Raw genomic sequence first — 25,874 nt, 5'->3', positions numbered from 1 at the left:
TAAATAAGTAACATATCTAAGTGTATTATAGGAATAAGTGACTGTTTGGCACAGGAAGTTGCCGTGCCACAGGGAAGCGTAATTCCCAGGGTTATAAACTGCACAAGTCACCAACCTCACTGGGATTAATGACAGCTGTGACGCGAAAAGTCTTAAGGGATGTTTTTTTCCATCCTCCTGAATTCTTTAGCAAATGCAAAGTAGCAAAAGAGACTGTAGAAAGTGTAGAAACACGTTTTTCACATCAAGCTTAGTTAAATCTAGTAGATGTGAGTAGATGCCCTTGCAGTGAAATGAAGAATAGAGCCAGTAGCTGTGTGAGCCTGAATGCACGGTGTGCCTCCTCAATGTTGTGTTCATGAAGGCATTAAGTGCATGAGAAGCCTCCTGTAGTTGACTTCCTGTGTGTGTTATGTGTATATTATTTAATTTCTCTTTCTGTTTTCTTTGTATGGCATTGACTCTGTGTCTCTCTGTCTCCCCCTGCAGGGCTTTAGGAACAAGCCAAAGAAGACAGGACATGTCAAACCAGACCTTATAGACGTAGACTTGGTTAGAGGTGAGAAAAGTGTGTGTGTGCGCGCATCCTTTCCATCAAGCTAATTAGATTAGATACCGGACAGACTTTCTGCTAAAGATAAAAGACGCACAACAATGTGTCCTCATAAAACACATGAACCTGAGATGCCAGCATCGCCTTGTAAGTTTATCAAGTAAGTTTATCCTTACTTGCTTTCTGTCTTCATCTCTCCATCTGCGTTCTCATCTAGTCACTTCTGTCTCATATTTAGCACATTTTCAATTATTCATCAAATCAGTCAAATGTATCCTCCATTGTACTGAATGGATAATCAATAAAGAAATGCAGGAAGAGAGTCAATGAACACAAAGAGTGGGGAGGGAGGAAGTAGAACAAGATCTGCAGAGATAAAAAAAAAAAAAAAAAAAAAAAAAAAAAAAAAAGATAGTGACGGCTTTTGTCTAAAATGATACAAGCCTCGATGCGCGCTTCACGGATAACTTCCGTTATTTCTCAACACACGCGTTGAAGCCTCGGCACAGAACGTAACATGACTAGTTTTAACCGCAACTCAAGATATTCACTTTACTGTCATACAGGAGTGAAGAAACTAGAACATATTCACATTGAAGAAGCTGGAATCAGAGAATGTTTACCTTCTTTTTTCATAAAACAATTACTCAAACCAATTATCAAAATAGTTGCAGATTAATTTAATAGTTGACAACTAATCAATTAATATTTGAATTAAATAAAGTGACAAAAATGTCAGTGCAGGAAAAAATTGTACAAAAGTGAGAAAAATGTTGGAAAAAGTTTTAATTTAAAATTTTGACCCAGAAAAACAAAAAGTTGTCGACAGGAAGACAACACAAGGGTTAAGCCACTGCGGTGTTAACATTGTCCCAACTACATGCTTGCTAACGGCTGTAAAATATGTCACCTTGGCTGCCAGTGTCGTTAAATTCTCCCCAATTCCAGGTCACATTACTCCTGAAACCTTTTCTGTTAGTTTTATTTTGTTTAAAAGCCTTTATTTGCGACTGCTGTTATATTCTAATAGTGTCAAGTAATAGCTATTGAGTAATTGGTTCTCCTTGTTAAACTAAGTGTGTGTATTTATTCTCTTCCTCCGCAGGTTCGGCGTTTGCCAAGGCCAAACCAGAGAGTCCCTGGACGTCACTGACCCGGAAAGGCATCGTCAGAGTTGTCTTCTTCCCATTCTTTTATCGATGGTGGATCCAGGTCACCTCGAGAACCATTTTCCTCTTACTGCTGGTTCTCTATTTGCTGCAAGGTGTGTGTGTGTGTGTGAGAGAATAATTCTTTGTTTCAATAGTGTTTAATGAGGTTCAGTAGATTTAAGAGGCGAGTTGCAGCAGCGTAAACATTTACTGATTGGTCTGGTATCTGAATTGATCCTTCCTCAGTGGATGTTTAAATCTTCTAACAAAAACCAAGTTCACAAGATGTTCAACAGCTGCTACTTGGATCTAATCTAAAAATGTGCATGCAGTGTAGAAAATTATCTTGAAAGCATGGAGTACTCCCGCGTTACTCCTACAGAGCTGCACAAACACTTCCAAGACCACTCAACAGTGTTTTCCACCACGTACGTCACGATGCCCTTTTCAGCCCTGACGAGAACCAGACTGTTATTTTATTCTTCATCTCGCTCTTAAACCCTCCGCCCTTCCTGCTCACTTCCCCCGTATATAGCATAAAAACACTCACAAACCCTGTATTTGATTTTGACCACCAGAGGGCAGAAGAATAATTTGGTGAATGCCATTTGTCCATGCATGCTCGCTTGTCTCTCCCCTGCAGTGGCAGCAGCAGTCCTGTATGTGACCATCCCCCAGCCTCATGGGATACCGACCACCGAGGTGTTTGGAGCCATCTGGCTCATGTTGCTGCTGGGCACCGTCCACTGTCAGATCGTCTCCACCAGGACCCCAAAACCTGCCTCCAGCAGTGGGGGGAAGAGACGCAGGTAACCATGTGGGAACAAAAATAAGCAGAATCAGTGGAAACCTGTCCAGGGAAAGCAGTGCAGAAAGTAAAGTGGAAATTCTACAGAGCTGGAGAGAGGAAAGGAGAGGCAGGATAGAAAGGAGGGAAGTTGTTGGAATGAGAAATAGATTAACCAAAAACATGAAAATATTAGAGGACACCACACCCAGAAAGTCCCACTGGTTCGGCTACAGGGAAAAATTAAGATAACAAGCACGAGATAGAAAGAGGGGAGGAAGAAATTTATGGAAACAAATGACTTAATAGTTATTTTGATGCTGGATTGTTTTTGTGTCCCCCGTTTGCTTTCTGACAACTTCTCAGTCAGCTTCTTTCACAAAAAAAATCTAACTAAATAGAAGCATCTTTATCATGGAGAGTTTTGCACAAGTTTCTGTCAATATCAATGCCCACCAGACTCTTCTCAGCTTCGTGACTTCATTTAGTATTGTTTTAATTTTTCTCAATGTGTGTAATTTTGACAGTTATGTTCTTTTAAAGAATCTTTTATGGGCATGAATTAAGACTATCACTTGAAAAAAATAACTTTTGTAGTCCATCTAGATTACACTTGAAGATATGGACCAGCAAATTAGACAAGTCATTTAAATTGATAATGAGTTCCTAAATGAGGCATGTTTATCTTAAAGCCTTGAAGTCTCTCCATGATAAATCTAATGTCATAAGTTAAAGACAAATGGAATTCATTGGGTGTGAAAGTAGAAAAGAGCTTGCTTTACTTGGTGTGGTTTTGTAGTTTTTAGACATGCTGTTTTGTAGTTTTCTCTCTGTCAGTTTAAAGCTGCTGTTTCTGGTTCACAATGACTTAAGACAATTTTCAGACTCTTCGGAAGAAAATTGGACCATGCCACAGTTTTGGAAAGGGTTTGGGGGGAGCGAGGTAATGGAGTTTGCTCTTTAACTGAATCAAACATGGGTCTCTTTTATTAAGGAAAGAGGAAAAATCATGAAAAGGGTACAATTATATTTACACAAATTCTGTTCCTCTCTACATTTCTCTCTTTCTCTTCTCGTCCAAGTCTATAATTAGTCTCTAGGGCAGAAAATGCATACAATCTCATAATTCAAAACCAGCAAATATATATTTTCTTTTAGAAGTGATAGATGAAATCTTTTATGAACCCCTTGTTTATCCTGGCGTGTAATTTGAAAGCCAAAAAACGAGTCCTGTCCTTCACCTCTCGTCTATGCCCTTCATCAAATCTTTGAGGAGCAATTCTGCCAAATCTAACTTTAACGTTAATATCCTGCAAAAGTAGACCTTGAACTAAATCCTAATTGCATTTTATCTGGGACATTTTTTCTTTGTTTTGTCCCTTGTTTACCGGTTTTGAAAGCCCTTTATTTGTCTTTCATGAATACAGGAAATCGATCTGAGATAACTAAAAGATTAGATAGCTGATGTCTACAGATTCAATTTTCTCTTCATATTAGAAAGCTATTACATTTAACCAACAAGTCTAGATTTAAATGAAAACATCTACTTTTGCAGAATAATAACCTAAAAGAGGATTTTAGTCAAATTTGCCTTTTTAACTGTATCATCATTTGTGTCTAACGGGTACCTGAGTTTAGGCTACCAGTGCTTTGCTCTTTGTTAAAATTACTGCTAACACCTAAATAGATTACGATGAGAACATGCAGCCAGGTTCCTGGTGGACACACTGCTGTGGTTTCAAATTTCCCTCTCTAAGTCTGTCTCCACCCTCTATTCTTTCCAAACTGAAGGAAGTTGAGGAAGGCATCTCAGATGGAGGTGCATAGGGAAGGCGACGGGTCTAGCACTACCGATAACACACACGAGGGGGCGCCACACTCCCACTCAGCCAGCACCACATACAGCCTGGGCGCTCTCTTCCAAGATTTCTGGCATGATATCTGTAAAGCTGGGTGTGTATTTTAATTTCCCATCTTCCTAAAAACGAGATGATGTACAAAGACATGACTGGGGTTCAGGCCACCGAATTTCAGTTTAATTTTAGTAATTAGTAAAATTGGCAAATTCCAAATCTGAAATTTTGTCTTGTAAGATTACACAACATTTGTGTCCAACCAGTAAATAATCTTACTGGTTACTCTTAAACAGTTGGTAACTTTCATAAATACATTTTTTTGTCATATTTGCTCACTATATCCTGATGAATCAGATCATCTGTGCTCTAATGGCATAAGGAAAACCACCAATCAGAGCCGCAGAGTCTCTAATGCAGTGTCAAACACTACATTCATGAGCTCTATAGATGGTCTCATTTCCAGAGTTGGGATGTCGTTCTTTCGACTTTGGCGTGATCGTGAGCTTTTTTTTTTTTTTTTAAAGCCGGTTTTTATTTCCAGTTTGAAACTTTAAATTAGTAATTTTGTCCCTGACTTGTTACTGTACCAGTACATTCCCTAAAACCACTTAAATAATCAGAACAGAACCTAATCTTGATTCGTACTTGAGCAGTGCAGTGTTCGTTTGACTGCAGTTCACGAGCAGCCATTGACACTGCCTTAGAAACTCCTCGGCTCTGATTGGTTTATCTTTGGTTGCGTGGGAGGCAGAGGAACATGATTTTTCACAGACGAGCTGTCTAATGTGCTGCTGTCAGGATTTAGTGACAGCAATAGTTTAAGCAAATATGACCGTTATTATTTTTTTTATAAAAGTTACCCTCTGAACCTTTTTTAAAATCACTATTTTTGAAAATAAAATACCAAGTCAAGAACTGAATCCCAGCCTCGGCTGCAACATCACTTCTCCTCCTAACGTTTATCTTCCCAGAAAATGTCTCAAATTTCTAATAGGTTGACTAAATGTCACCTTTGATATTGATATTATTGGCTGTACAACTTCATTCCTGAACCACCTAAATGTAGCAACGAAAGCAGTCTTTGGCACCGCTGTTTTCAGTGAGGAACGGAGGGACTTTGCAGCTGATTTTGATGTGCCTGACTTGCTGACCAAGCGATGTTCAAGACGAAGCACGGGGTGTTGTTCTTTTGCTGGAAAAAAATCTATCATGAATCAACAATTCTAAAATGTTTCTCAAGCTAAAATGTTACCCTCTTTAAAACAATAAAATGTCTATGATTGGAATTTTAAACTGTCTCAGACAGATGCTTCCTCCCCAAGCTTCTACTTTGACCAGCTTTCAGCCATAGCTTTCAGCAGACTGCAATAGTGTGGAATGTTTCTGAGCACTAAATGCCTTGATTGAATTGAATGAACTTGATTTGGTTTCTTCGTTTCATCGTTTATCGGCCACACTTACTTCAGCACTCGGTGCAACGCTTCCACCTCTGCCAGTTAAAGTCCTTTATGTTTACATACGGAGCGAGTTCTGTTTCTACAGTAGCCCAAAACAACAAACCAAACATGTTGCCATTTGCGTTTTCCTTTTGGCCACAATACGTTGTCAGTACTTTTATCCCTGAATGATCCATTCATATATTAACTTCTTCAGCATTTTACTTGAATGGTTAGTACAGCAGCAGTTCTCCACGTTTTGTGCAACACTTTCTCTCCAATATTGGTGTTCATCAATGTTCCACAGTCTTGCAACCTGTTAGGGTGATTTATCTTACTGCATGTCTGCTTCTGAGACTCCGCTTCATAACTGGTAAACTCACTCTCCTGCTGTGTTTTTATACTTGTCTATCTTTTTCTATTGCTATCTCCTCACTTTTTCTTCTGCCTGTCCCCCTTCCCTTTCTCTGGTTCTTTCCCTTCCTCTGCTTCCTCCTTTTAGATCTAAGAAGTCCAAACTGTCCATCGACAAGTCGACAGAGACAGACAACGGCTACGTGTCGCTGGACGGCCGCGTGACCAATCGGAGCAGCGAGGAGGGGCTTCAGCTCCATGAGCAGCGATGTGAGTCGCTAAACAGGGCTGACGAGGTGTGCTGGAACGCTCACGTCCAGTCCGTACACACTCACGCACCCCGCAGCCCGGGACTGACGTTGGCAAGCGCCAATAAGGTAAAAACCAGAGACACAAGTACTGTTTGACAACAGACCCATAAAATGTCTGTCTGTCCATGATTTGTCTGACATGTCTTTTTAGGAGCCAGCATCAGATGAGGCATCCAGTGAGGAGGACCCTGAAGCATCCTACAGCGCACTCCGCAGGGGAGTTGAAAGAATGAACAGCGACTGTACGCTCAGAAACCGCAAGAATACACACCACTACAAGAAACACTACGCAGCGGAGGTAAACGCACACAAAAGGCAACACGTTAACTTCTCAGAGCAGTTTAGTGTTTCCTATACATAGGTTCTACTTGAGCGCCCCGCCCAGGTAGAGAAAATCCGTATTACATGTTTCCCCCCAATCAACAATGTTTTTTTCTACAGCGCACCCAGACCAGCTGCATCCAACCCCTCCCCCTCGTGAAGTTGCGCGTGCATGACACAGCGTAAACATTCACTTTGGGCTCAGAGGCTTCACGTTAGTAGTTGTGCAGCTTGTGTGATTGTGGCTTTCCGGATGTACTGATTAACCGTAGAAACGCCTCGGCCACACCGCTGTGAAAGCTCCCTGAACGTCATTTATCAGAGTCTGGTTATTCACCCTCTCCGCGGCAGTCTCCACTCAAGCTTATCTTTATAACCGAGCCTTCAGTTCTCCGTGCCCGTATCCATGAACTGTATTTATGGCCTTGAGCCCAAATAAAACCAGACAAGTTGGCTGTAAACATTTTAAACTACAATTCAGAGTTGTTTGAATGACAGAAATCTGTTCAGATAAGATCTTAATGACTGCAAGACAGACATGTTTAGTACAAACGGCGTTTTTCGGATCCCCAAAACACAAGAACGATCAATGGTCTATAATGAACAAGAATGAACTTTAGATGGCCTTAGTCTTAAATGAGATAGGAGGAGAGAGTGTTAACATGTTACTGTCTGTATGGATCATAGTATAGTTTTATGGTCAAGTTGTTAATATAGGCCTATAACATTAGAGCTCTGGCTGAATTATAAAACTGATTTATTTGATTGACAAAGCACATTAAAGGCTACACTTCATCTGTATGTATGTATATTCTAGTTTGTTTAATATGTAAATAGTTAAAATGATCTGTTAATGTTTTTTCAATAAATAGGTCATAAACCTTTGTCTGACCAGTTTATTACTGAAGCCAGCCATCACAGCCTGTGCCAACCATTACCACAAGTAAATTGCAGTTTAATCTATTTATGTCAGAACAATGCAAACAGGATATAAATATTGTTCCATATTTTTCCTCAAAATAACAATCCACCCTTTTGTCTGTCAGGACGTGCCCAAGTCCGGCACCAGCTGCAGCTCCAGATGTTCCAGTCTGAGGACTCATGACTCGGAGAGCACTCGACACGAGTCTGAGACCGAGGACCTGATGTGGGAAGACTTCCTTCACTGTGCAGAGTGCAGATCATCCTGCACCTCAGAGACCGGTAGGAAGACTAGATTAGCACAGAACAGCTAAAGAAGCATTTGTGACTAGTTTGTTTAAATACTTTTATAGTTTTGATGTGCTGTCCCTGTATTTAAATTAATACTGTGACTCCTCCTTTACAGAGGGAGAAGGAGGAGGGGCACCCGTCTGCCCCCCTGCTAAAAAGGAATACAGAGATGACCCTTTCCATCAGGTCTGTAAACATAAGACATGGGGCTAGATAGTGAACCTCACAATTAAAGTTTGATGATTTGCAGTTCTAAATATAGATAGGAATCAAAATAAGTTAATTTTTCAACCAAATTTAGCCCTGTTTCAACCCAGACGTCTTCTGACATGCAAATCACCAAGACATTTGATTGCTTACTGTGTTTCTCCAAAGTCCCATTATTGATGGTACTACAGAGCAAAGTGGTTGCAGTAAATAGACCGGTCAATAATGTTGTGTGTACGTCTTTCCCTCAGGGTCATGCTCCCTGGATGCACAGCTCCAACCCTGGTTTAGAGAGAGTGAGCGCCATAGTGTGGGAGGGAAACGAGTGTAAGAAGGCCGACATGTCCGTCCTGGAGATCAGCGGCATGATCATGAACAGAGTGCGTGGTCCCCACCGGAATACATATTTAATGTTTTACCTACCCCTGTCTGCAAAAAAACAAAACAACAAATTTGGTAGAAGGATTTAAAAAAAATACTTTTGTTCCATTTTTCTCCCTCCCTACACAGGTTAATCTCTACACACCTGGTATTGGTTACCAGGTATTTGGCAACCTTGTTTCAGTGACTCTCGGCCTCACGCCTTTTGCATACAGGTACTGCTTGCATAACATATGTCCCCTCATTATTAAGTTTGGGGTATTCAAGACACATGTTATTCATTTTGTTGTCTTCTTTCTTTTTTTATAAACATGCTACTGTGCCTTTTTTGTTTTATGAAATTCAGGATGTTTTCATTGCTTTGATATAAATATGTATGCTGCTTTAATTAGTTTATGGTTGTCTTGTATTGGACCCAGGAAGAATAGTCTTCACTATGGTGATGACTAATGGGAAACCTTACAGATGTATTTATAAACAAAAAAATATTCAATAAGAAAGTATGCCAGAGAGTTTTACTTACTACATATTACAAACTGTCAGAGGGATGTTTTACTTACGCCAGTCTTTCTCCATCTCCTGCAGGCTGGCTCAGTACCGTGACTTTGATCAGCTGACCGCACTCTCAGCCAATGAACTGCTGTCTGTGGCGCTGGGAGGTGGGTCTGGATCAGACGCCTTGGTCATCACCATGGTAACACTTAGCTTCCTGGTGCGGGTCTGCCTTATATGGCTCTTTTTCTTCCTGCTCAGTGTCGCAGAGAGGACCTACAAACAGGTGAGACAAATAAATGATGAATCATTGCTCTTATTGGTGAAGCTGCACATGTTTTTGTTTTTTTTAACTTGCGTATGAAGCTTAGTTGGATACTTAACAGTCTGAACCTCTACATTTAGGGCTGGGTATCGTTCAAAAACTTTCGATACCAGTACCGTGACTTTGGTACCTGTTCCTAACAATACTCTTTTCGATACCAATTATTTTAAACAACAAGAAATTACAACATTACGGCACAAATCTTTTTATTTTTTAGCTGCTACTACATGAGCCAATCACAGACATTAGATCTTTGTAGAAGCATGCTCGTGTTTATTGGCTCCCTGACGCTGATGATATTTACTCCTGGTATTGAATAATGAGGCATTTTTCGATACTTGATACTTTTAGAGGCAATTCGGTCGGTGACTAAAAAATATAATTGGGTACCCAGCCCTATCTGCAGTACTTGGTACTTTGGTGACTCCTAACTGATTAAACTTATTAATGTTCATATTTGCAGAGGCTACTGTTTGCCAAACTGTTTGGTCATCTGACTTCAGCCCGCAGAGCCAGGAAGTCTGAAGTCCCCCATTTTAGACTGAAAAAGGTTCAGAACATCAAGATGTGGCTCTCATTACGCTCCTACCTCAAGGTACTTCACTGATGATATTCACGCCCTTTTTAAAAATGTACTGTTTCTGTGACAACAGTTCTTTTTTTTCCCCCAGTCTCTTGACTGTGAATTATGCAATTTATTGCAAATAACAAATTGAGTCAATGTGCATCCATCCATGTTAACTGTATTTACAAATCTATTAATTTGGGAGTTGGGAATATTCACTGTTGTAATTAATGAAATGTAGTGAAATTGCGTACTGTTGCATTTGTAGAGACGGGGTCCTCAGCGTTCAGTGGATGTGATCGTGTCGTCTGCCTTCCTGCTCACTCTGTCTGTCGTCTTCATCTGCTGTGCCCAGGTAATTTCTGAGTGGGTCAAATCATCAAAACATTCTGGCTTTAATGTCTTAGTATGTTCACATTAAACCAGTTAGTTTAGGAGTACCTTATCACATTGTGTGACTACAAACAAAAACACGTAAAGTGTGGCAATAGTCTCTATTCAGTAATTTAAATGAGGCAAATGTCAAATATAGATCCAGCTTTTAGTGAGGACGTAGTCTAGATTTGGGTGTTTGTACTGTATTGTCATTACTTTACCTCAGGTTTAAATAGATTTTCAAATTAAAGCAAATAAGTCAATTATTTTGGCAACCTCCAGTGAAAACTAGTGCAGTCTGTTGCTTTCAGCCCATTCATCTTAGTGCATTGTCTGCCACAGTGTCCTTTTTTATTTTTTATTTTTATAATACTACCACTGGTAGGCGCCAAAATCAGATATTCTTTAATTCTACACCAGGAGTCTTCAACATTTGTTGAACCAAGGACCCCTTAACTGAAAGAGACAGAGCAGGGACCCCCCCTTCTATAAAATTAAGTTGTATATTAAACTGTGTAATGTAATGTGTAGTGCGGCCTAAAGCCTTTATAGATATCTTTTTTGCATATAATACTAAGCTATTAAAATAATTGTTGGTATGATTTTATAAATCCTCTTTTAATGTCAAACATACATGTGGCACAGTGAATCCCTAGGACTAACTGTCTCTTTGGATGGATCTAGTGACTACCTATAGGCCAGTAAGCCTATCATCAGTGGGGATTTATATTTGCTAATAATATGTTGGATTCATGTTAAGACATTTAAAAACAAAAACACAATTACAATAATTTGGAGCCCCCCCTGCAGTGACTCTGAGGACCCCCTGTTGAAGATCTCTGTTCTACACATACCGTTGGGGCTTTAAGTTAATAAGAAAGCCAAGACGACTAACAGTTACAGACCAAATAATGTACTTGCATCTCTTCCTCCAGTTGCTCCACATCCATGAAACGTTCCTGGAGTGTCACTATAACTGGGAGCTGGTGATCTGGTGCTCCAGTCTGTCTCTGTTCCTGCTCAGGTTCGTCACGCTGGGCTCTGAGACCAGCAAGAAGTACAGCAACACCTCCATACTGCTCACTGAACAGGTACACACAGAACATGCATGCATGCATAACCACACTGCAGACATGTCTTCAAACACTGACACTGATCTATGTGTTTCACAGATCAACTTGTATCTGAAGATGGAGAAGAAGCCTAACAAGAAGGAGGAGCTGACACTGGTGAACAACGTCTTAAAACTGGCTACCAAACTACTCAAGGTACCGTCTGTTTTCACAACTCCTTTAACTAATCATCAGGATTCCTTACAGTCCCACATTTAGTTGAGGTGGAGCTCTCTTTTTGTTTAATACCTGTACCAACAGTCTTTAAATATGCCTTATAATTTTAACTACTGTTTATCCCTCTTTCTTTCTCTCTCCAGGAGTTGGACACTCCTTTCAGGTTGTATGGTTTGACTATGAACCCTCTGCTGTACAACATTACCCAGGTGGTCATCCTGTCCGCTGTGTCGGGAGTCATATCTGACCTATTAGGATTTAACCTGAAGGTAAGCATGCGTGTGTGTAGTTTATGGTGTTTTACAAGTCTTCATTAGGTTGAGAGGCTAGTTAAAGTCATGCCAGACCAGAAAGTGATAATGCGAGTTTGGTGATGCAGTGACTACTTGTGCTCTCGCCTAAAAAGATATTTGTTCCATCACTTCTGTCTTGCGGCTGACTGAAGACCAACTTTTGTGCCACCTTTGTTTATACTGCAACAAAGGAGGGTTATGTAAAATTAAGTCATGCAACACCGCTTCTTCTCTCCTTTGAGGTCAGCACTGTGAAGAACTCACCTAAGTTGAACTCAACATGTGTTTTTTTTGCAATGAAATTAATTTTCTTTCTCAAATTTGGCTGTTTTAAAACAATGTTGCAGCAAAATACATTTACATCACTACACAAGATTACATCGCTAGACAAGATTAGATCGCAGGCATAGAAGTTCACTAATGTTGAACTTTGACTCTTAAATTCATGCTGTTGACCAATAAGCTGTCTTCACACTGCTGACCTTTGAGTGAACAGAGAGCCAGAAAGTTTGATCTTTTATTAAGCTGTGTTACAATATAGACTTTTCTATAACTCTGCTCTGAGTCCACAACAGATGCCAAGTTTGCAGACAGTTACATTCAGTTCCGATCAGTCGACGATAGGCAAGACTTGACAATGTCAATTCTTAGTCGGGAACACGCCTATTTTTTGCCTGTGTACTTTCTTTGGTAGAATTGTACAGGTAGATCTTCTCATACTTGTAATGGACTATATTTTTTTTACTTTATGGTATTTCAAAATGTTTCTGCTGGAAAAGAACTGGCATTTAACCTAAAACCATAACTGGAGACTTTCCTTATTACTGCAGAACATCAAACTTGTTTACTGATAAAAACGTGTATTAATCCTGTTTGTCTTTCTTCCTGATCACAGCTGTGGAAGATTAAATCGTGACAGTGAACGGAGAAACGACGTTGACCCTGAATGCTCGTCTAACTGATTTAATGAAAGACTGAACGCAGATCTCGACATATTGGAGTGCTTTCACCTTCAACGTTACCACTTTGTGCAATTCAAAAACTATTTATTTACCCACTCAGTGTTTTTACTTAGGGTTTATTTGAATTGTAGTTTTGTTTATTTGAATTGTGGTTTTGTTTAACGACACAGAACAATGTCTACAAAAAGTATAAGTATTATTATTATTAAGCGTAACTATGTTTGTTTAACATGATGGTTTAGGTTCTCAGCTGCATTTGCAACAGTTCAGTTTTAATTTCAACTCACATACTTGAAGGCAAAAGTATTGAGCTGCCGATGGGACAACCATCATTTTATTGTGTTAAACTATTTATATGTTGATTATATTTTAAAACACAATTTCGAACTCTGTTACAACCTTAAAAGTCTGTTACAAAAATACATGTTAGTCAAGACGAGTTTCTAAATTAATTGCAAACTAATGGTTACATTTGAATTGATTAAAGACATTGTTAGATGCTTCAACCAGAGTATATCCTCATATTTACAAGGATACTTTATCTCATATTTTGCTGCTTCATGCAGACAATGGTCAACTAAAATTTCTGGCATTTGACCTCTATTCCCTATTCTTACCAGCTCCCAGGTGTTGACCCTTAAGAAAATAAATTACATTTATCTGTTAATGAATCACAAGTGCTGCAGGTAAAGTTTTTAATTTGCTGACTTACCTGATAAAATTGTTGCTAGGTTTTGTTCTCCCTGGGGAGAGGTGAAAAGCCAGACGACATCGGCACTGCAAAGAAACAATCATCCAGTTAATGAAAATAACATAATAGGTGACATTTACAGACACAACTCTTTCTTAGTTTTAAAAAGACCCCTTCACAGAGTTTGATTTCATGACCCATATCATTTGATAGTATTTCCAGTAATACGCGTAATACGTGTACTGTAGGTAGAAACCTGGTTAAAATGACTAGCAGAGCATTTACGACTTAACTTTGGTTAAGTGCAAATATTAGGACATTGGCTTATTCTCTGCATGCAAATCTACTTCCTAAATTGGTAAACATACAGTCACTTCCTTTTAGTATTAGATCGGAGTCAGGTGTTTTCTTATTTCAGTTCCTGATTGAGTTTACACTGATTTGTGTCAAACTGAAACTGTCTGAAATGTTTGCTCTATATAGAAATATGAATTTACCATTTGCTATAGATGAAACTATTGGGTGTATAATCTATAGAAAATAGTGAATGAGAGGGTGATTTTGGACACAATGTATTGTTCTATTCTAAAATAAGTAATGATATATTACTACAAAACAATTCAATCTAGCTTTTTGGAGCTCCTCTGACAAAAAAGGAATTATTTTAGTATTGTAGCTGTGTTGCAGTTTGGTTGAACGCCTGCATATATCATAGCAGCATGAAGAGTTTAGCTCTTGGGGGAAATTTTTTTTTCAACTGTCTGATTGGTCAGTTTGTGTCGGCCAAGATTAAACTGTTCCATCATGTCACCAGTTTAGAAATTCTGTGGATTTTGTACAGAATTTGATATCAAACTCTCAGAGCTAATTAGACGGTAGATTCATGCGCATGACAAGTAAAGTCAGTCCGTCACAGGTTCCTAAACACTCCAGTTAAACATGAATAAAGAAATGCACTTTAAAAACCGATTTAAAATAGAAAGGTAGAAGTAACATCTTGTTTCAATGTCAAGAGAAATTTATTTGTACCTCAGCTGCTTGACACAGTATGCATTTGCTGTTCAAGCGAATGCTAGCTCTGAACTTAAGAATATTGGATCGACAATTCACATCACTCTCTGTAGTAAATCCCACATGGTACATGCAGTTATCATACCCACAGAAAATATCTTAAATGTGATTTAAAATGTTGCCTCAGCTATCGGACTTTCATTCATAAAAATGCTAACATAATCAGCTTCAGTGTATTTGAAGAGGAAGACCAAAGTGCTTATTTTAGTTTTGTTTCTGCTGGAAAAAAGAATGTATTTGCAGTACTATGCTTTAAAATATATTTGTTTCCCTTTGGAAATACTTTAAGTTGTATTATTGTGTGTTTTTTGTTCTTTCATTATTCATTTGTAAAGGTTGTTTCTCACGCTTGTGGGAAAGGAGATGCACGTTTTACTGTGTTTTTAAGGAACAAATAAGTTTGAAATGTATGTATGGAAATTAATCTAGGTAAAGGACTCCATGTGTTTCTGTTTCAAAGAGTCTGAATATTACACTTTTTTGTGAACTGGTCTGTCTACAAGGTCTACCTTTTATAAGAAAAATAAAAAAATTATGTTGACTCACTGATTCTTTTGTTGTCTTTCAGTATTATAAAGATCCCACTAAAAGACATTATGAATGAGACATGAATTACATGAACATAACATGAGTTTATTTACATTTTTTCGACATACTGTATCACTTTTTTAATCACATTTTCAACATACTATACGATGTCATAAAAAGTCATAGTATGTCGAAAAAAGTCAATAGTATGTCGAGAAAAATTATAAAAAGTCATAGGTATGTCGAATAAAAATGATAAAAATAGTATAGTATGTTGAAAAAAGTCATAGCATAAAAATGGCATAGTATAGTATGTCGAAAGAAATTATTTAAAAAAGTCATAGTATGTTGAAAAAGGTGATGAAAACAGCAAAGTATGTCGAAATAAGCCATAGCATAGTATGTCGAAAATGAGTGATAAAACGTCATAGTATATCGAAAAAAGTGATAAAAAAGCCATAGTATAGTATGTTGGAAAAAAAAAAGTCATAGTATAGTATGTCGAACAAAGCCATAGTATAGTATGTCGAAAAAAGTAATGAAAAGTCATAGTATAGTATGTTGAAAAAAAAATGATATAAAAGATATAGCATAGTACGTCGAAAAAAATGAGAAAAAAGCCATAATATAGTAAGTCAAAGATAGCCATAGTATAGTATGTCGAAAAAAAGTGATAACAAAGCCATAGTATAGTATGTCGAAAAAAGTGATATAAAAGCCATAGTATAGTAGTATGTCGAAGATAGCCATAGTATAGAACATTGAAAAGAGTGATGAAAAAGCCATAGTATAGTATGTTGAAAAAAGTAATAAAAAGTCATAGTATAGTATGTCGAAAAAAAATGATGAAAAAGCTATAGTATAGTATGTCGAAAAAAATGATAAAAAAGCTATAGTATAGTATGTCGAAAAAAGTGATATAAAAGACAGACTTTTTGTATCCATATATATCCATATGCCATAGTATAGTATGTCGAAAAAAGGGATAAAAAAGCCATAGTATAGTATGTCGAAGATAGCCATAGTATGGAACATTGAAAAAAGGATGAAAAAGCCATCGTATAGTATGTCGAAAAAAGGTATAAAAAAGCCATAGTATAGTATATCGAAGATAGCCATAGTATAGTACATCGAAAAAAATGATAATAGCCATAGTATGTCGAAATAAATGATAAAAAAGCCATAGTATAGTACATCAAAAAAAGGGATAAAAAAGCCATAGTATAGTATGTCGATAAAAAGCCATAGTATAGTATTTCGAAAATAGTGATAAAAAAGCCATAGTATAGTATGTCGAAGATAGTCTTAGTATAGAATGTCGAAAAAAGTGATATAAAAGCCATAGTATAGTATGTCGAATAGAGCCATAGTATAGAACATTGAAAAAAGGATGAAAAAGCCATAGTATAGTATGTCGAAAAAAATGATAAAAAAGCCATAGTATGTCGAAAAAAGTGATAACAAAACTATTGTATAGTATGTCGAAGATAGCCATAGTATCGTACATCGAAAAAAGGGATAAAAAAGCCATAGTATAGTATGTTGAAAAAAATGATAAAAAAGTCATAGTATAGTATGTCGGAAAAAGTGATAAAAAAGCCATAGTATAGTATGTCGAAGATAGCCATAGCACAGTACAATCGAAAAAAAAAGAAAAAAGCCATAGTATAGTATGTCGAAAAAAATGATAAAAAGCCATAGTATAGTATGTCGAAAAAAATGATAAAAAGCCATAGTATAGTATGTCGAAAAATGTGAAAAAAAGCCATAGTAAAGTATGTCGACAAAAAGTCATAGTATAGTATGTCGAAAAAAGTGAAAAAAAAGCCATAGTATAGTATGTCGAAAAAAATGATAAAAAAGCGATAGTATAGTATGTCGAAGATAGCCATAGTATAGTATATCAAAAAAAGGGATAAAAAAGCCATAGTACAGTATGTCAAAAAAAATTATAAAAAGCCATAGTATAGTATGTCGAAAAAAATTATAAAAAGCCATAGTATAGTATGTCGAAAAGAATTATAAAAAGCAATAGTATAGTATGTCGAAGATAGCAATAGTATAGTACATCGAAAAAAGTGATAAAAAAGCCATAGTATAGTATGTCGACAAAAAGTCATAGTATCGTACATCGAAAAAAGTGATAAAAAAGCCATAGTATAGTATGTCAAAAAAAATGATAAAAAGTCATAGTATAGTATGTCGGAAAAAGTGATTAAAAAGCCATAGTATAGTATGTCGAAGATAGCCATAGCATAGTACAATCGAAAAAAAAGAAGAAAAAAGCCATAGTATAGTATGTCGAAAAAATTATAAAAAGCCATAGTATAGTATGTCGACAAAAAGTCATAGTATCGTACATCGAAAAAAGTGATAAAAAAGCCATAGTATAGTATGTCAAAAAAATGATAAAAAGTCATAGTATAATATGTCGGAAAAAGTGATAAAAAAGCCATAGTATAGTATGTCGAAGATAGCCATAGCATAGTACAATCGAAAAAAAAGAAGAAAAAAGCCATAGTATAGTATGTCGAAAAAATTATAAAAAGCCATAGTATAGTATGTCGGAAAAAATTATAAAAAAAGCCATAGTATAGTATGTCAAAGATAGCCATAGTATCGTACATCGAAAAAAGGGATAAAAAAGCCATAGCATAGTATATCGAAAAAAGTGATATAAAAGCCATAGTATAGTATGTCGAAAAAAGTGATATAAAAGCCATAGTATAGTATGTCGAAAAAAGTGATATAAAAGCCATAGTATAGTATGTTGAAAAAAATGATAAAAAAGCCATAGTATAGTATGTCGAAAAAAGTGATAACAAAACCATAGTATTGTATGTCGAAGATAGCCATAGTATCGTACATCGAAAAAAGGGATAAAAAAGCCATAGTATAGTATGTCGAAAAAAGTGATAAAAAAGCCATAGTATAGTATGTCGACAAAAAGTAATAGTATAGTATGTCGAAAATGGTGATAAAAAAGCCATAGTATAGTATGTCGTAGATAGCCATAGTATAGTATATCGAAAAAAGGGATAAAAAAGCCATAGTATAGTATGTCGAAAAAAGTGATAAAAAAGCCATAGTATAGTATGTCGACAAAAAGTCATAGTATAGTATGTCGAAAAAAGTGAAAAAAAAGCCATAGTATAGTATAGTATGTCGAAGACAGCCATAGTATAGTACATCGAAAAAAAAAAAAAAAAAAAAGCCATAGTATAGTATGTCGAAAAAATGATAAAAAAGTCATAGTATAGTATGTCGGAAAAAGTGATAAAAAAGCCATAGTATAGTATGTCGAAAAAAGCAATAAAAATTCATAGTATAGTATGTCGAAAAAAGTGATATAAAAACCATAGTATAGTATGTCAAAGATAGCCATAGTATAGTACATTGAAAAAAAGGATAAAAAAGCCATAGTATAGTATGTCGAAAAAAGCCATAGTATAGTATGTCGAAAAAAGTGATAAAAAAGCCATAGTATAGTATGTCGAAGATAGCCATAGCACAGTACAATCGAAAAAAAAAAAAAAAAAAAAAAGCCATAGTATAGTATGTCGAAAAAAATGATAAAAAGCCATAGTATAGTATGTCGAAAAAAATGATAAAAAGCCATAGTATAGTATGTCGACAAAAAGTCATAGTATAGTATGTCGAAAAAAGTGAAAAAAAGCCATAGTATAGTATGTCGAAGACAGCCATAGTATAGTACATCGAAAAAAAAGAAAATAAAGCCATAGTATAGTATGTCGAAACAAATGATAAAAAAGTCATAGTATAGTATGTCGGAAAAAGTGATAAAAAAGCCATAGTATAGTATGTTGACAAAAAAGTCATAGTATAGTATGTCGAAAATTGTGATAAAAAGCCATAGTATAGTATGTCGAAAAAAAATAAATAAAATTCATAGTATAGTATGTCGAAAAAAGTGATATAAAAGCCATAGTATAGTATGTCAAAGATAGCCATAGTATAGTACATTGAAAAAAAGGATAAAAAAGCCATAGTATAGTATGTTGAAAAAAGCCATAGTATAGTATGTCGAAAAAAGTGATTAAGAAGCCGAAAAAAATGATAAAAAAGCCATAGTATAGTATGTCAAAAAAAATGATAAAAAGTCATAGTATAGTATGTCGGAAAAAGTGATAAAAAAGCCATAGTATAGTATGTCGACAAAAAGTCATAGTACCGTACATCGAAAAAAGTGATAAAAAAGCCATAGTATAGTATGTTGACAAAAAGTCATAGTATAGTATGTCGAAAAAAATTATAAAAAAAGCCATAGTATAGTATGTCGAAGATAGCCATAGTATCGTACATCGAAAAAAGGGATAAAAAAGCCATAGTATAGTATGTCGAAAAAAATTATAAAAAGCAATAGTATAGTATGTCGAAGATAGCAATAGTATCGTACATCGAAAAAAGGGATAAAAAAGCCATAGTATAGTATATCGAAGATAGCCATAGTATAGTACATCGAAAAAAAAGAAAATAAAGCCATAGTATAGTATGTCGAAAAAAATGATAAAAAAGTCATAGTATAGTATGTCGGAAAAAGTGATAAAAAAGCCATAGTATAGTATGTCAAATATAGCCATAGTATAGTACATCGAAAAAAGTGATAAAAAAGCCATAGTATAGTATGTCGACAAAAAGTCATAGTATCGTACATCGAAAAAAGTGATAAAAAAGCCATAGTATAGTATGTCAAAAAAAATGATAAAAAGTCATAGTATAGTATGTCGGAAAAAGTGATAAAAAAGCCATAGTATAGTATGTCGAAGATAGCCATAGCATAGTACAATCGAAAAAAAAGAAGAAAAAAGCCATAGTATAGTATGTCGAAAAAATTATAAAAAGCCATAGTATAGTATGTCGAAAAAAATTATAAAAAAAGCCATAGTATAGTATGTCGAAGATAGCCATAGTATCGTACATCGAAAAAAGGGATAAAAAAGCCATAGTATAGTATATCGAAAAAGTAATAAAAAGTCATAGTATAGTATGTCGAAAAAAGTGATATAAAAGCTCATAGTATAGTATGTCGAAAAAGTGATATAAAAGCCATAGTATAGTATGTCGAAAAAGTGATATAAAAAAGCCATAGTATAGTATGTCGAAAAAAATAAAAAAAGCCATAGTATAGTATGTCGAAAAAAATGATAAAAAAGCCATAGTATAGTATGTCGAAAAAAGTGATAACAAAACCATAGTATTGTATGTCGAAGATAGCCATAGTATCGTACATCGAAAAAGGGATAAAAAAGCCATAGTATAGTATGTCGAAAAAAGTGATAAAAAAGCCATAGTATAGTATGTCGAAAAAAATGATAAAAAAGCCATAGTATAGTATGTCGAAGATAGCCATAGTATAGTATATCGAAAAAAGGGATAAAAAAGCCATAGTACAGTATGTCGAAAAAAATGATAAAAAAGCCATAGTATAGTATGTCGAAAAAAGTGATAACAAAACCATTGTATAGTATGTCGAAGATAGCCATAGTATCGTACATCGAAAAAAGGGATATAAAAAAAGCCAGTATAGTATAGCATGTCGAAAAAAAAATAAAAAAGTCATAGTATAGTATGTCGGAAAAAGTGATAAAAAGCCATAGTATATAGTATGTCAAGATAGCCATAGTACAGTACAAAAAAATGTCATAAAAAAAAAAATGTTGAAAAAAAGCCATAGTATAGTATGTCGAAAAAAATGATAAAAAGCCATGGTATAGTATGTGGAAAAAAATGATAAAAAGCCATAGTATAGTATGTCGACAAAAAAGCCAGTATAGTCATAGTATAGTATGTCGAAAAAAGAAAAAAAAAAAAATAGTATAGTATGTCAAGACAGCCATAGTATAGTACAAAAAAAAAAAAAAGAAAAAAAGATAGCCATAGTATAGTATGTCGAAAAAAATGATAAAAAGTCATAGTATAGTATGTCGAAAAAAATGATAAAAAGCCATAGTATAGTATGTCGAAAATGATAGCCATAGCATAGTACAATCAAAAAAAAAAAGAAGAAAAAAGCCATAGTATAGTATGTCGAAAAAATTATAAAAAGCCATAGTATAGTATGTCGAAAAAAAATTATAAAAAAGCCATAGTATAGTATGTCGAAGATAGCCATAGTATCGTACATCGAAAAAAGGGATAAAAAAGCCATAGTATAGTATATCGAAAAAGTAATAAAAAGTCATAGTATAGTATGTCGAAAAAAGTGATATAAAAGCCATAGTATAGTATGTATGTCGAAAATAGCATATAAAATGTGATAAAAAAGCCATAGTACAGTATGTCGAAAAAAATGATAAAAAAGCCATAGTATAGTATGTCGAAAAAAGTGATAAAAAACCATAGTATAGTATGTCGAAGATAGCCATAGTATCGTACATCGAAAAAAGTGATAAAAAAGCCATAGTATAGTATGTCGAAAAAAGTGATAAAAAAGCCATAGTATAGTATGTCGAAAAAAAGTATAAAAGTATAGTATAGTCGAAAAAAGTGATAAAAAAATAGTATAGTATAGTATGTCAAAAAATAGTATAGTATGTATAAAAAGTAGTATAGTATATCGAAAAAAAGAAAAAAAAAAGCCATAGTATAGTATAGTATGTATCGAAAAAAAAAGGGATAAAAAAAGCCATAGTATAGTATGTCGAAAAAGAATAAAAAGTCATAGTATAGTATGTCGAAAAAGTGATAAAAAGCCATAGTATAGTATGTCGAAAAAATGATAAAAAGCCATAGTATAGTATGTCGAAAAAAATGATAACAAAACCATAGTATAGTATGTCGAAGATAGCCATAGTATCGTATATCGAAAAAAATGATAAAAAAGCCATAGTATAGTATGTCGAAAAAATGATAAAAAGTATGTCATAAAAGTATAGTAGTATGTCGAAAAAATGTGATAAAAAAGCCATAGTATAGTATGTCGTAGATAGCCATAGTATAGTATATCGAAAAAAGGGATAAAAAAGCCATAGTATAGTATGTCGAAAAAAATGATAAAAAAGAATGATAAAAAAGCCATAGTATAGTATGTCGAAGATAGCCATAGTATAGTATATCGAAAAAAGGGATAAAAAAGCCATAGTACAGTATGTCTAAAAAAATGATAAAAAAGCCATAGTATAGTATGTCGAAAAAAGTGATAACAAAACCATTGTATAGTATGTCGAAGATAGCCATAGTATCGTACATCGAAAAAAGGGATAAAAAAGCCATAGTATAGTATGTCGAAAAAAGTGATTAAAAAGCCGAAAAAAATGATAAAAAAACCATAGTATAATATGTCAAAGATAGCCATAGTATAGTACATCGAAAAAAGTGATAACAAAGCCATAGTATAGTATGTCGAAGATAGCCATAGTACCGTACATCGAAAAAAGTGATAAAAAAGCCATAGTATAGTATGTTGACAAAAAGTCATAGTATAGTATGTTGAAAATTGTGATAAAAAAGACATAGTATAGTATGTCGAAAAAAGCAATAAAAATTCATAGTATAGTATGTCGAAAAAAGTGATAAAAAAGCCGAAAAAAATGATAAAAAAGCGATAGTATAGTATGTCGAAGATAGCCATAGTATAGTATATCAAAAAAAGGGATAAAAAAGCCATAGTACAGTATGTCGAAGATAGCCATAGTATCGTACATCGAAAAAAGGGATAAAAAAGCCATAGTATAGTATGTCGGAAAAAGGGATAAAAAAGCCATAGTATAGTATGTCGAAGATAGCCATAGCACAGTACAATCGAAAAAAAAAGAAAAAAGCCATAGTATAGTATGTCGAAAAAAATGATAAAAAGCCATAGTATAGTATGTCGAAAAAAATTATAAAAAGCCATAGTATAGTATGTCGACAAAAAGTCATAGTATAGTATGTCGAAAAAAGTGAAAAAAAAGCCATAGTATAGTATGTCGAAGACAGCCATAGTATAGTACATCGAAAAAAAAGAAAATAAAGCCATAGTATAGTATGTCGAAACAAATGATAAAAAAGTCATAGTATAGTATGTCGGAAAAAGTGATAAAAAAGCCATAGTATAGTATGTTGACAAAAAGTCATAGTATAGTATGTCGAAAATTGTGATAAAAAAGCCATAGTATAGTATGTCGAAAAAAGCAATAAAAATTCATAGTATAGTATGTCGAAAAAAGTGATATAAAAGCCATAGTATAGTATGTCAAAGATAGCCATAGTATAGTACATTGAAAAAAAGGATAAAAAAGCCATAGTATAGTATGTTGAAAAAAGCCATAGTATAGTATGTCGAAAAAAGTGATTAAGAAGCCGAAAAAAATGATAAAAAAGCCATAGTATAGTATGTCAAAAAAAATGATAAAAAGTCATAGTATAGTATGTCGGAAAAAGTGATAAAAAAGCCATAGTATAGTATGTCGACAAAAAGTCATAGTACCGTACATCGAAAAAAGTGATAAAAAAGCCATAGTATAGTATGTTGACAAAAAGTCATAGTATAGTATGTCGAAAAAAATTATAAAAAAAGCCATAGTATAGTATGTCGAAGATAGCCATAGTATCGTACATCGAAAAAAGGGATAAAAAAGCCATAGTATAGAATATCGAAAAAGTAATAAAAAGTCATAGTATAGTATGTCGAAGATAGCCATAGTATAGTACATCGAAAAAAAGGAAAAAAAGCCATAGTATAGTATGTTGAAAAAAATGATAAAGAAGTCATAGTATAGTATGTTGACAAAAAGTCATAGTATAGTATGTCGAAAATAGTGATAAAAAAGCCATAGTATATCGAAGATAGCCAGAGTATAGTACATTGAAAAAAATGATAAAAAAGCCATAGTATAGTATGTTGACAAAAAGTCATAGTATAGTATGTCAAAAATAGTGATAAAAAAGCCATAGTATAGTATGTCGAAAAAAGTAATAAAAAGTCATAGTATAGTATGTCGAAAAAAGTGATATAAAAGCCATAGTATAGTATGTCGAAGATAGCCATAGCATAGTACAATCGAAAAAAAGGATAAAAAAGCCATAGCTATGGCTTTTATTACTTTTTTCGACATACTATACTATGGCTTTTTTATCATTTTTTTCGATGTACTATACTATGGCTATCTTCGACATACTTTACTATCGCTTCTTTATCATTTTCTCCGGCTTTTTTATCACTTTTTTCGACATACTATACTATGGCTTTTATATCACTTTTTTCGACATACTATACTATGAATTTTTATTGCTTTTTTTGACATACTATACTATGGCTTTTTTCGACATACTGTGCTATGACTTTATCATCACTTTTTTCTACATACTATACTATGGCTTTTTTGTCATTTTTCTCAACATACAATAATATCACTTTTATAACACTTTTTTCGACATACTATACTATGGCTTTTTCACTTTTTTCGACATACTAGATAAAAACAGATTTACTATGACTTTTTATGACACTTAACTGTACCCTTTTTCGACATAATATTAAAGTTAAAAAGGTCAAAGGTGACGCCAAATCTTCCAGCATCGAGCATAATTTTTACTTTTTTTGACATAGCCTAGTATGATTTTTTATTACATTTTGTATGCCTTTTTATTGACATGTATAATTTTTGTATGGCTCTGTGGGTTATCATAATGTCTTGCTTAAACTGAATACTATATTTTAACATTTTAACTTAAAGATAGCCTACTGTCCCTTGTATAATTCAAATGTTTTTTCTTTTACATTTTTAATATACAGCAATTAAAGTACAAACATAAAATAACTGACCGTCCACTTTAATAGGTACACCTTGTTGGTGCCGGGTTGGATCCAGTGTTGCCTTCGAAACTGCCTTCCTTAATTCTTCGTGGCATAGGCCTACACAGGTTCTACAAGGGCCTGGACACATTCCTTAGATGTTTTGGTCCATGTTGACATGATAGCATCATGCAGTTGCTGCTGATTTGTCGGCTGCACGTCCATGATGCGAAACTCCTATTCCACCACATCCCAAATGTGCTCTATTGGATTTAGATGTAGTTAGATGTGTAGACTGTGGGTTATGCGAGTACAGTATACGCATAGTCATGTTCAAGAAACCAGTTTGAGAGGATTTGGGCATTAGGGCACGGCGCGTTATCCTGCTGGGGTAGCTTATAACCATTGGAAGATGGGTACAGTGTGGTCGTAAAGGGACGGACATGGTCAGCAACAATACTCAGGTAAGCTATGGCGCTTAACGAGGCTCAATTGGTACTAAGTGTCCCAAAGAGTGCAACGCAAATACCTCCCGGCCACGCCATTGCACGACCACCACTAGCCTGAACCGAATTGCCACAAGGCAGGATGAATTTATGCTTTCTTGTTTACGCCAAATTCTGACCCTACCATCTGAATGTCACAGCAGAAATCGAGCCTCATCACACCAGACAACGTTATTCCAATCTTCTATTATCCAATTCCGAAGACCCCTTGCATGTAGCCTCAGTTTACTTTTCTTAGTTGACAGTGGCGGCGGCGCGGCGGTCGGGATAGCCTTCTGCTAGCTCATCAGGTTCACGGGTGCATTGAGTTGCTGCCACGTGATTGGCTGATTAGATGAGAAGTCTGTTCCCCCTGTTAAAACGCGTAGTGCCCCCCCTCCGTATGCGTTTTGGTTCATATGTATTAGGTAGGAGGGAAGTTGGAACAGATCTCGATGGGGTAACAGAGTTCGATACAACACCGGTATTTTGG

At 35.2% G+C, this 25,874-nt stretch overlaps 1 protein-coding gene and 1 long non-coding RNA gene across 4 annotated transcripts in view; one reads left to right on the top strand and one right to left on the bottom strand.

The window, feature by feature from the left end:
- The window catches only part of LOC114550430 (putative homeodomain transcription factor 2), a 42,434-nt gene extending 27,256 nt beyond the window's left edge, over positions 1-15,178 (top strand). For 2 of the 3 annotated variants that reach the window (XM_028571212.1, XM_028571211.1), the window contains 17 exons: positions 490-559; positions 1,659-1,817; positions 2,348-2,513; positions 4,283-4,444; positions 6,286-6,514; positions 6,600-6,746; positions 7,816-7,972; positions 8,097-8,167; positions 8,440-8,568; positions 8,699-8,784; positions 9,155-9,347; positions 9,850-9,981; positions 10,220-10,306; positions 11,262-11,417; positions 11,499-11,594; positions 11,759-11,884; positions 12,804-15,178. In XM_028571212.1, coding sequence (XP_028427013.1) covers positions 490-559; positions 1,659-1,817; positions 2,348-2,513; positions 4,283-4,444; positions 6,286-6,514; positions 6,600-6,746; positions 7,816-7,972; positions 8,097-8,167; positions 8,440-8,568; positions 8,699-8,784; positions 9,155-9,347; positions 9,850-9,981; positions 10,220-10,306; positions 11,262-11,417; positions 11,499-11,594; positions 11,759-11,884; positions 12,804-12,824 — 2,187 coding nt within the window. In that variant the 3' untranslated portion in view covers positions 12,825-15,178. The remainder of the gene's footprint in view (positions 1-489; positions 560-1,658; positions 1,818-2,347; positions 2,514-4,282; positions 4,445-6,285; positions 6,515-6,599; positions 6,747-7,815; positions 7,973-8,096; positions 8,168-8,439; positions 8,569-8,698; positions 8,785-9,154; positions 9,348-9,849; positions 9,982-10,219; positions 10,307-11,261; positions 11,418-11,498; positions 11,595-11,758; positions 11,885-12,803) is intronic. The other variant, XM_028571213.1, reaches the window with a different exon arrangement.
- LOC114550431 (uncharacterized) lies at positions 1,365-25,520 on the bottom strand. Its single transcript, XR_003691695.1, has 6 exons — positions 24,927-25,520; positions 13,583-13,647; positions 11,232-11,409; positions 10,206-10,313; positions 9,130-9,337; positions 1,365-2,482 (listed from the first exon to the last, which is right to left on the bottom strand). It is a non-coding gene; the product is annotated as an uncharacterized LOC114550431 (long non-coding RNA).
- Between the last annotated feature and the right edge of the window lie 354 nt (positions 25,521-25,874).

The sequence above is a fragment of the Perca flavescens genome, chromosome 23, assembly GCF_004354835.1.
Source record: "Perca flavescens isolate YP-PL-M2 chromosome 23, PFLA_1.0, whole genome shotgun sequence".
In the NCBI taxonomy this organism is placed as follows: domain Eukaryota; kingdom Metazoa; phylum Chordata; class Actinopteri; order Perciformes; family Percidae; genus Perca; species Perca flavescens.
Note: the sequence above shows the minus strand (reverse complement) of the source record. Positions and strands in the feature narration are given on the sequence as shown.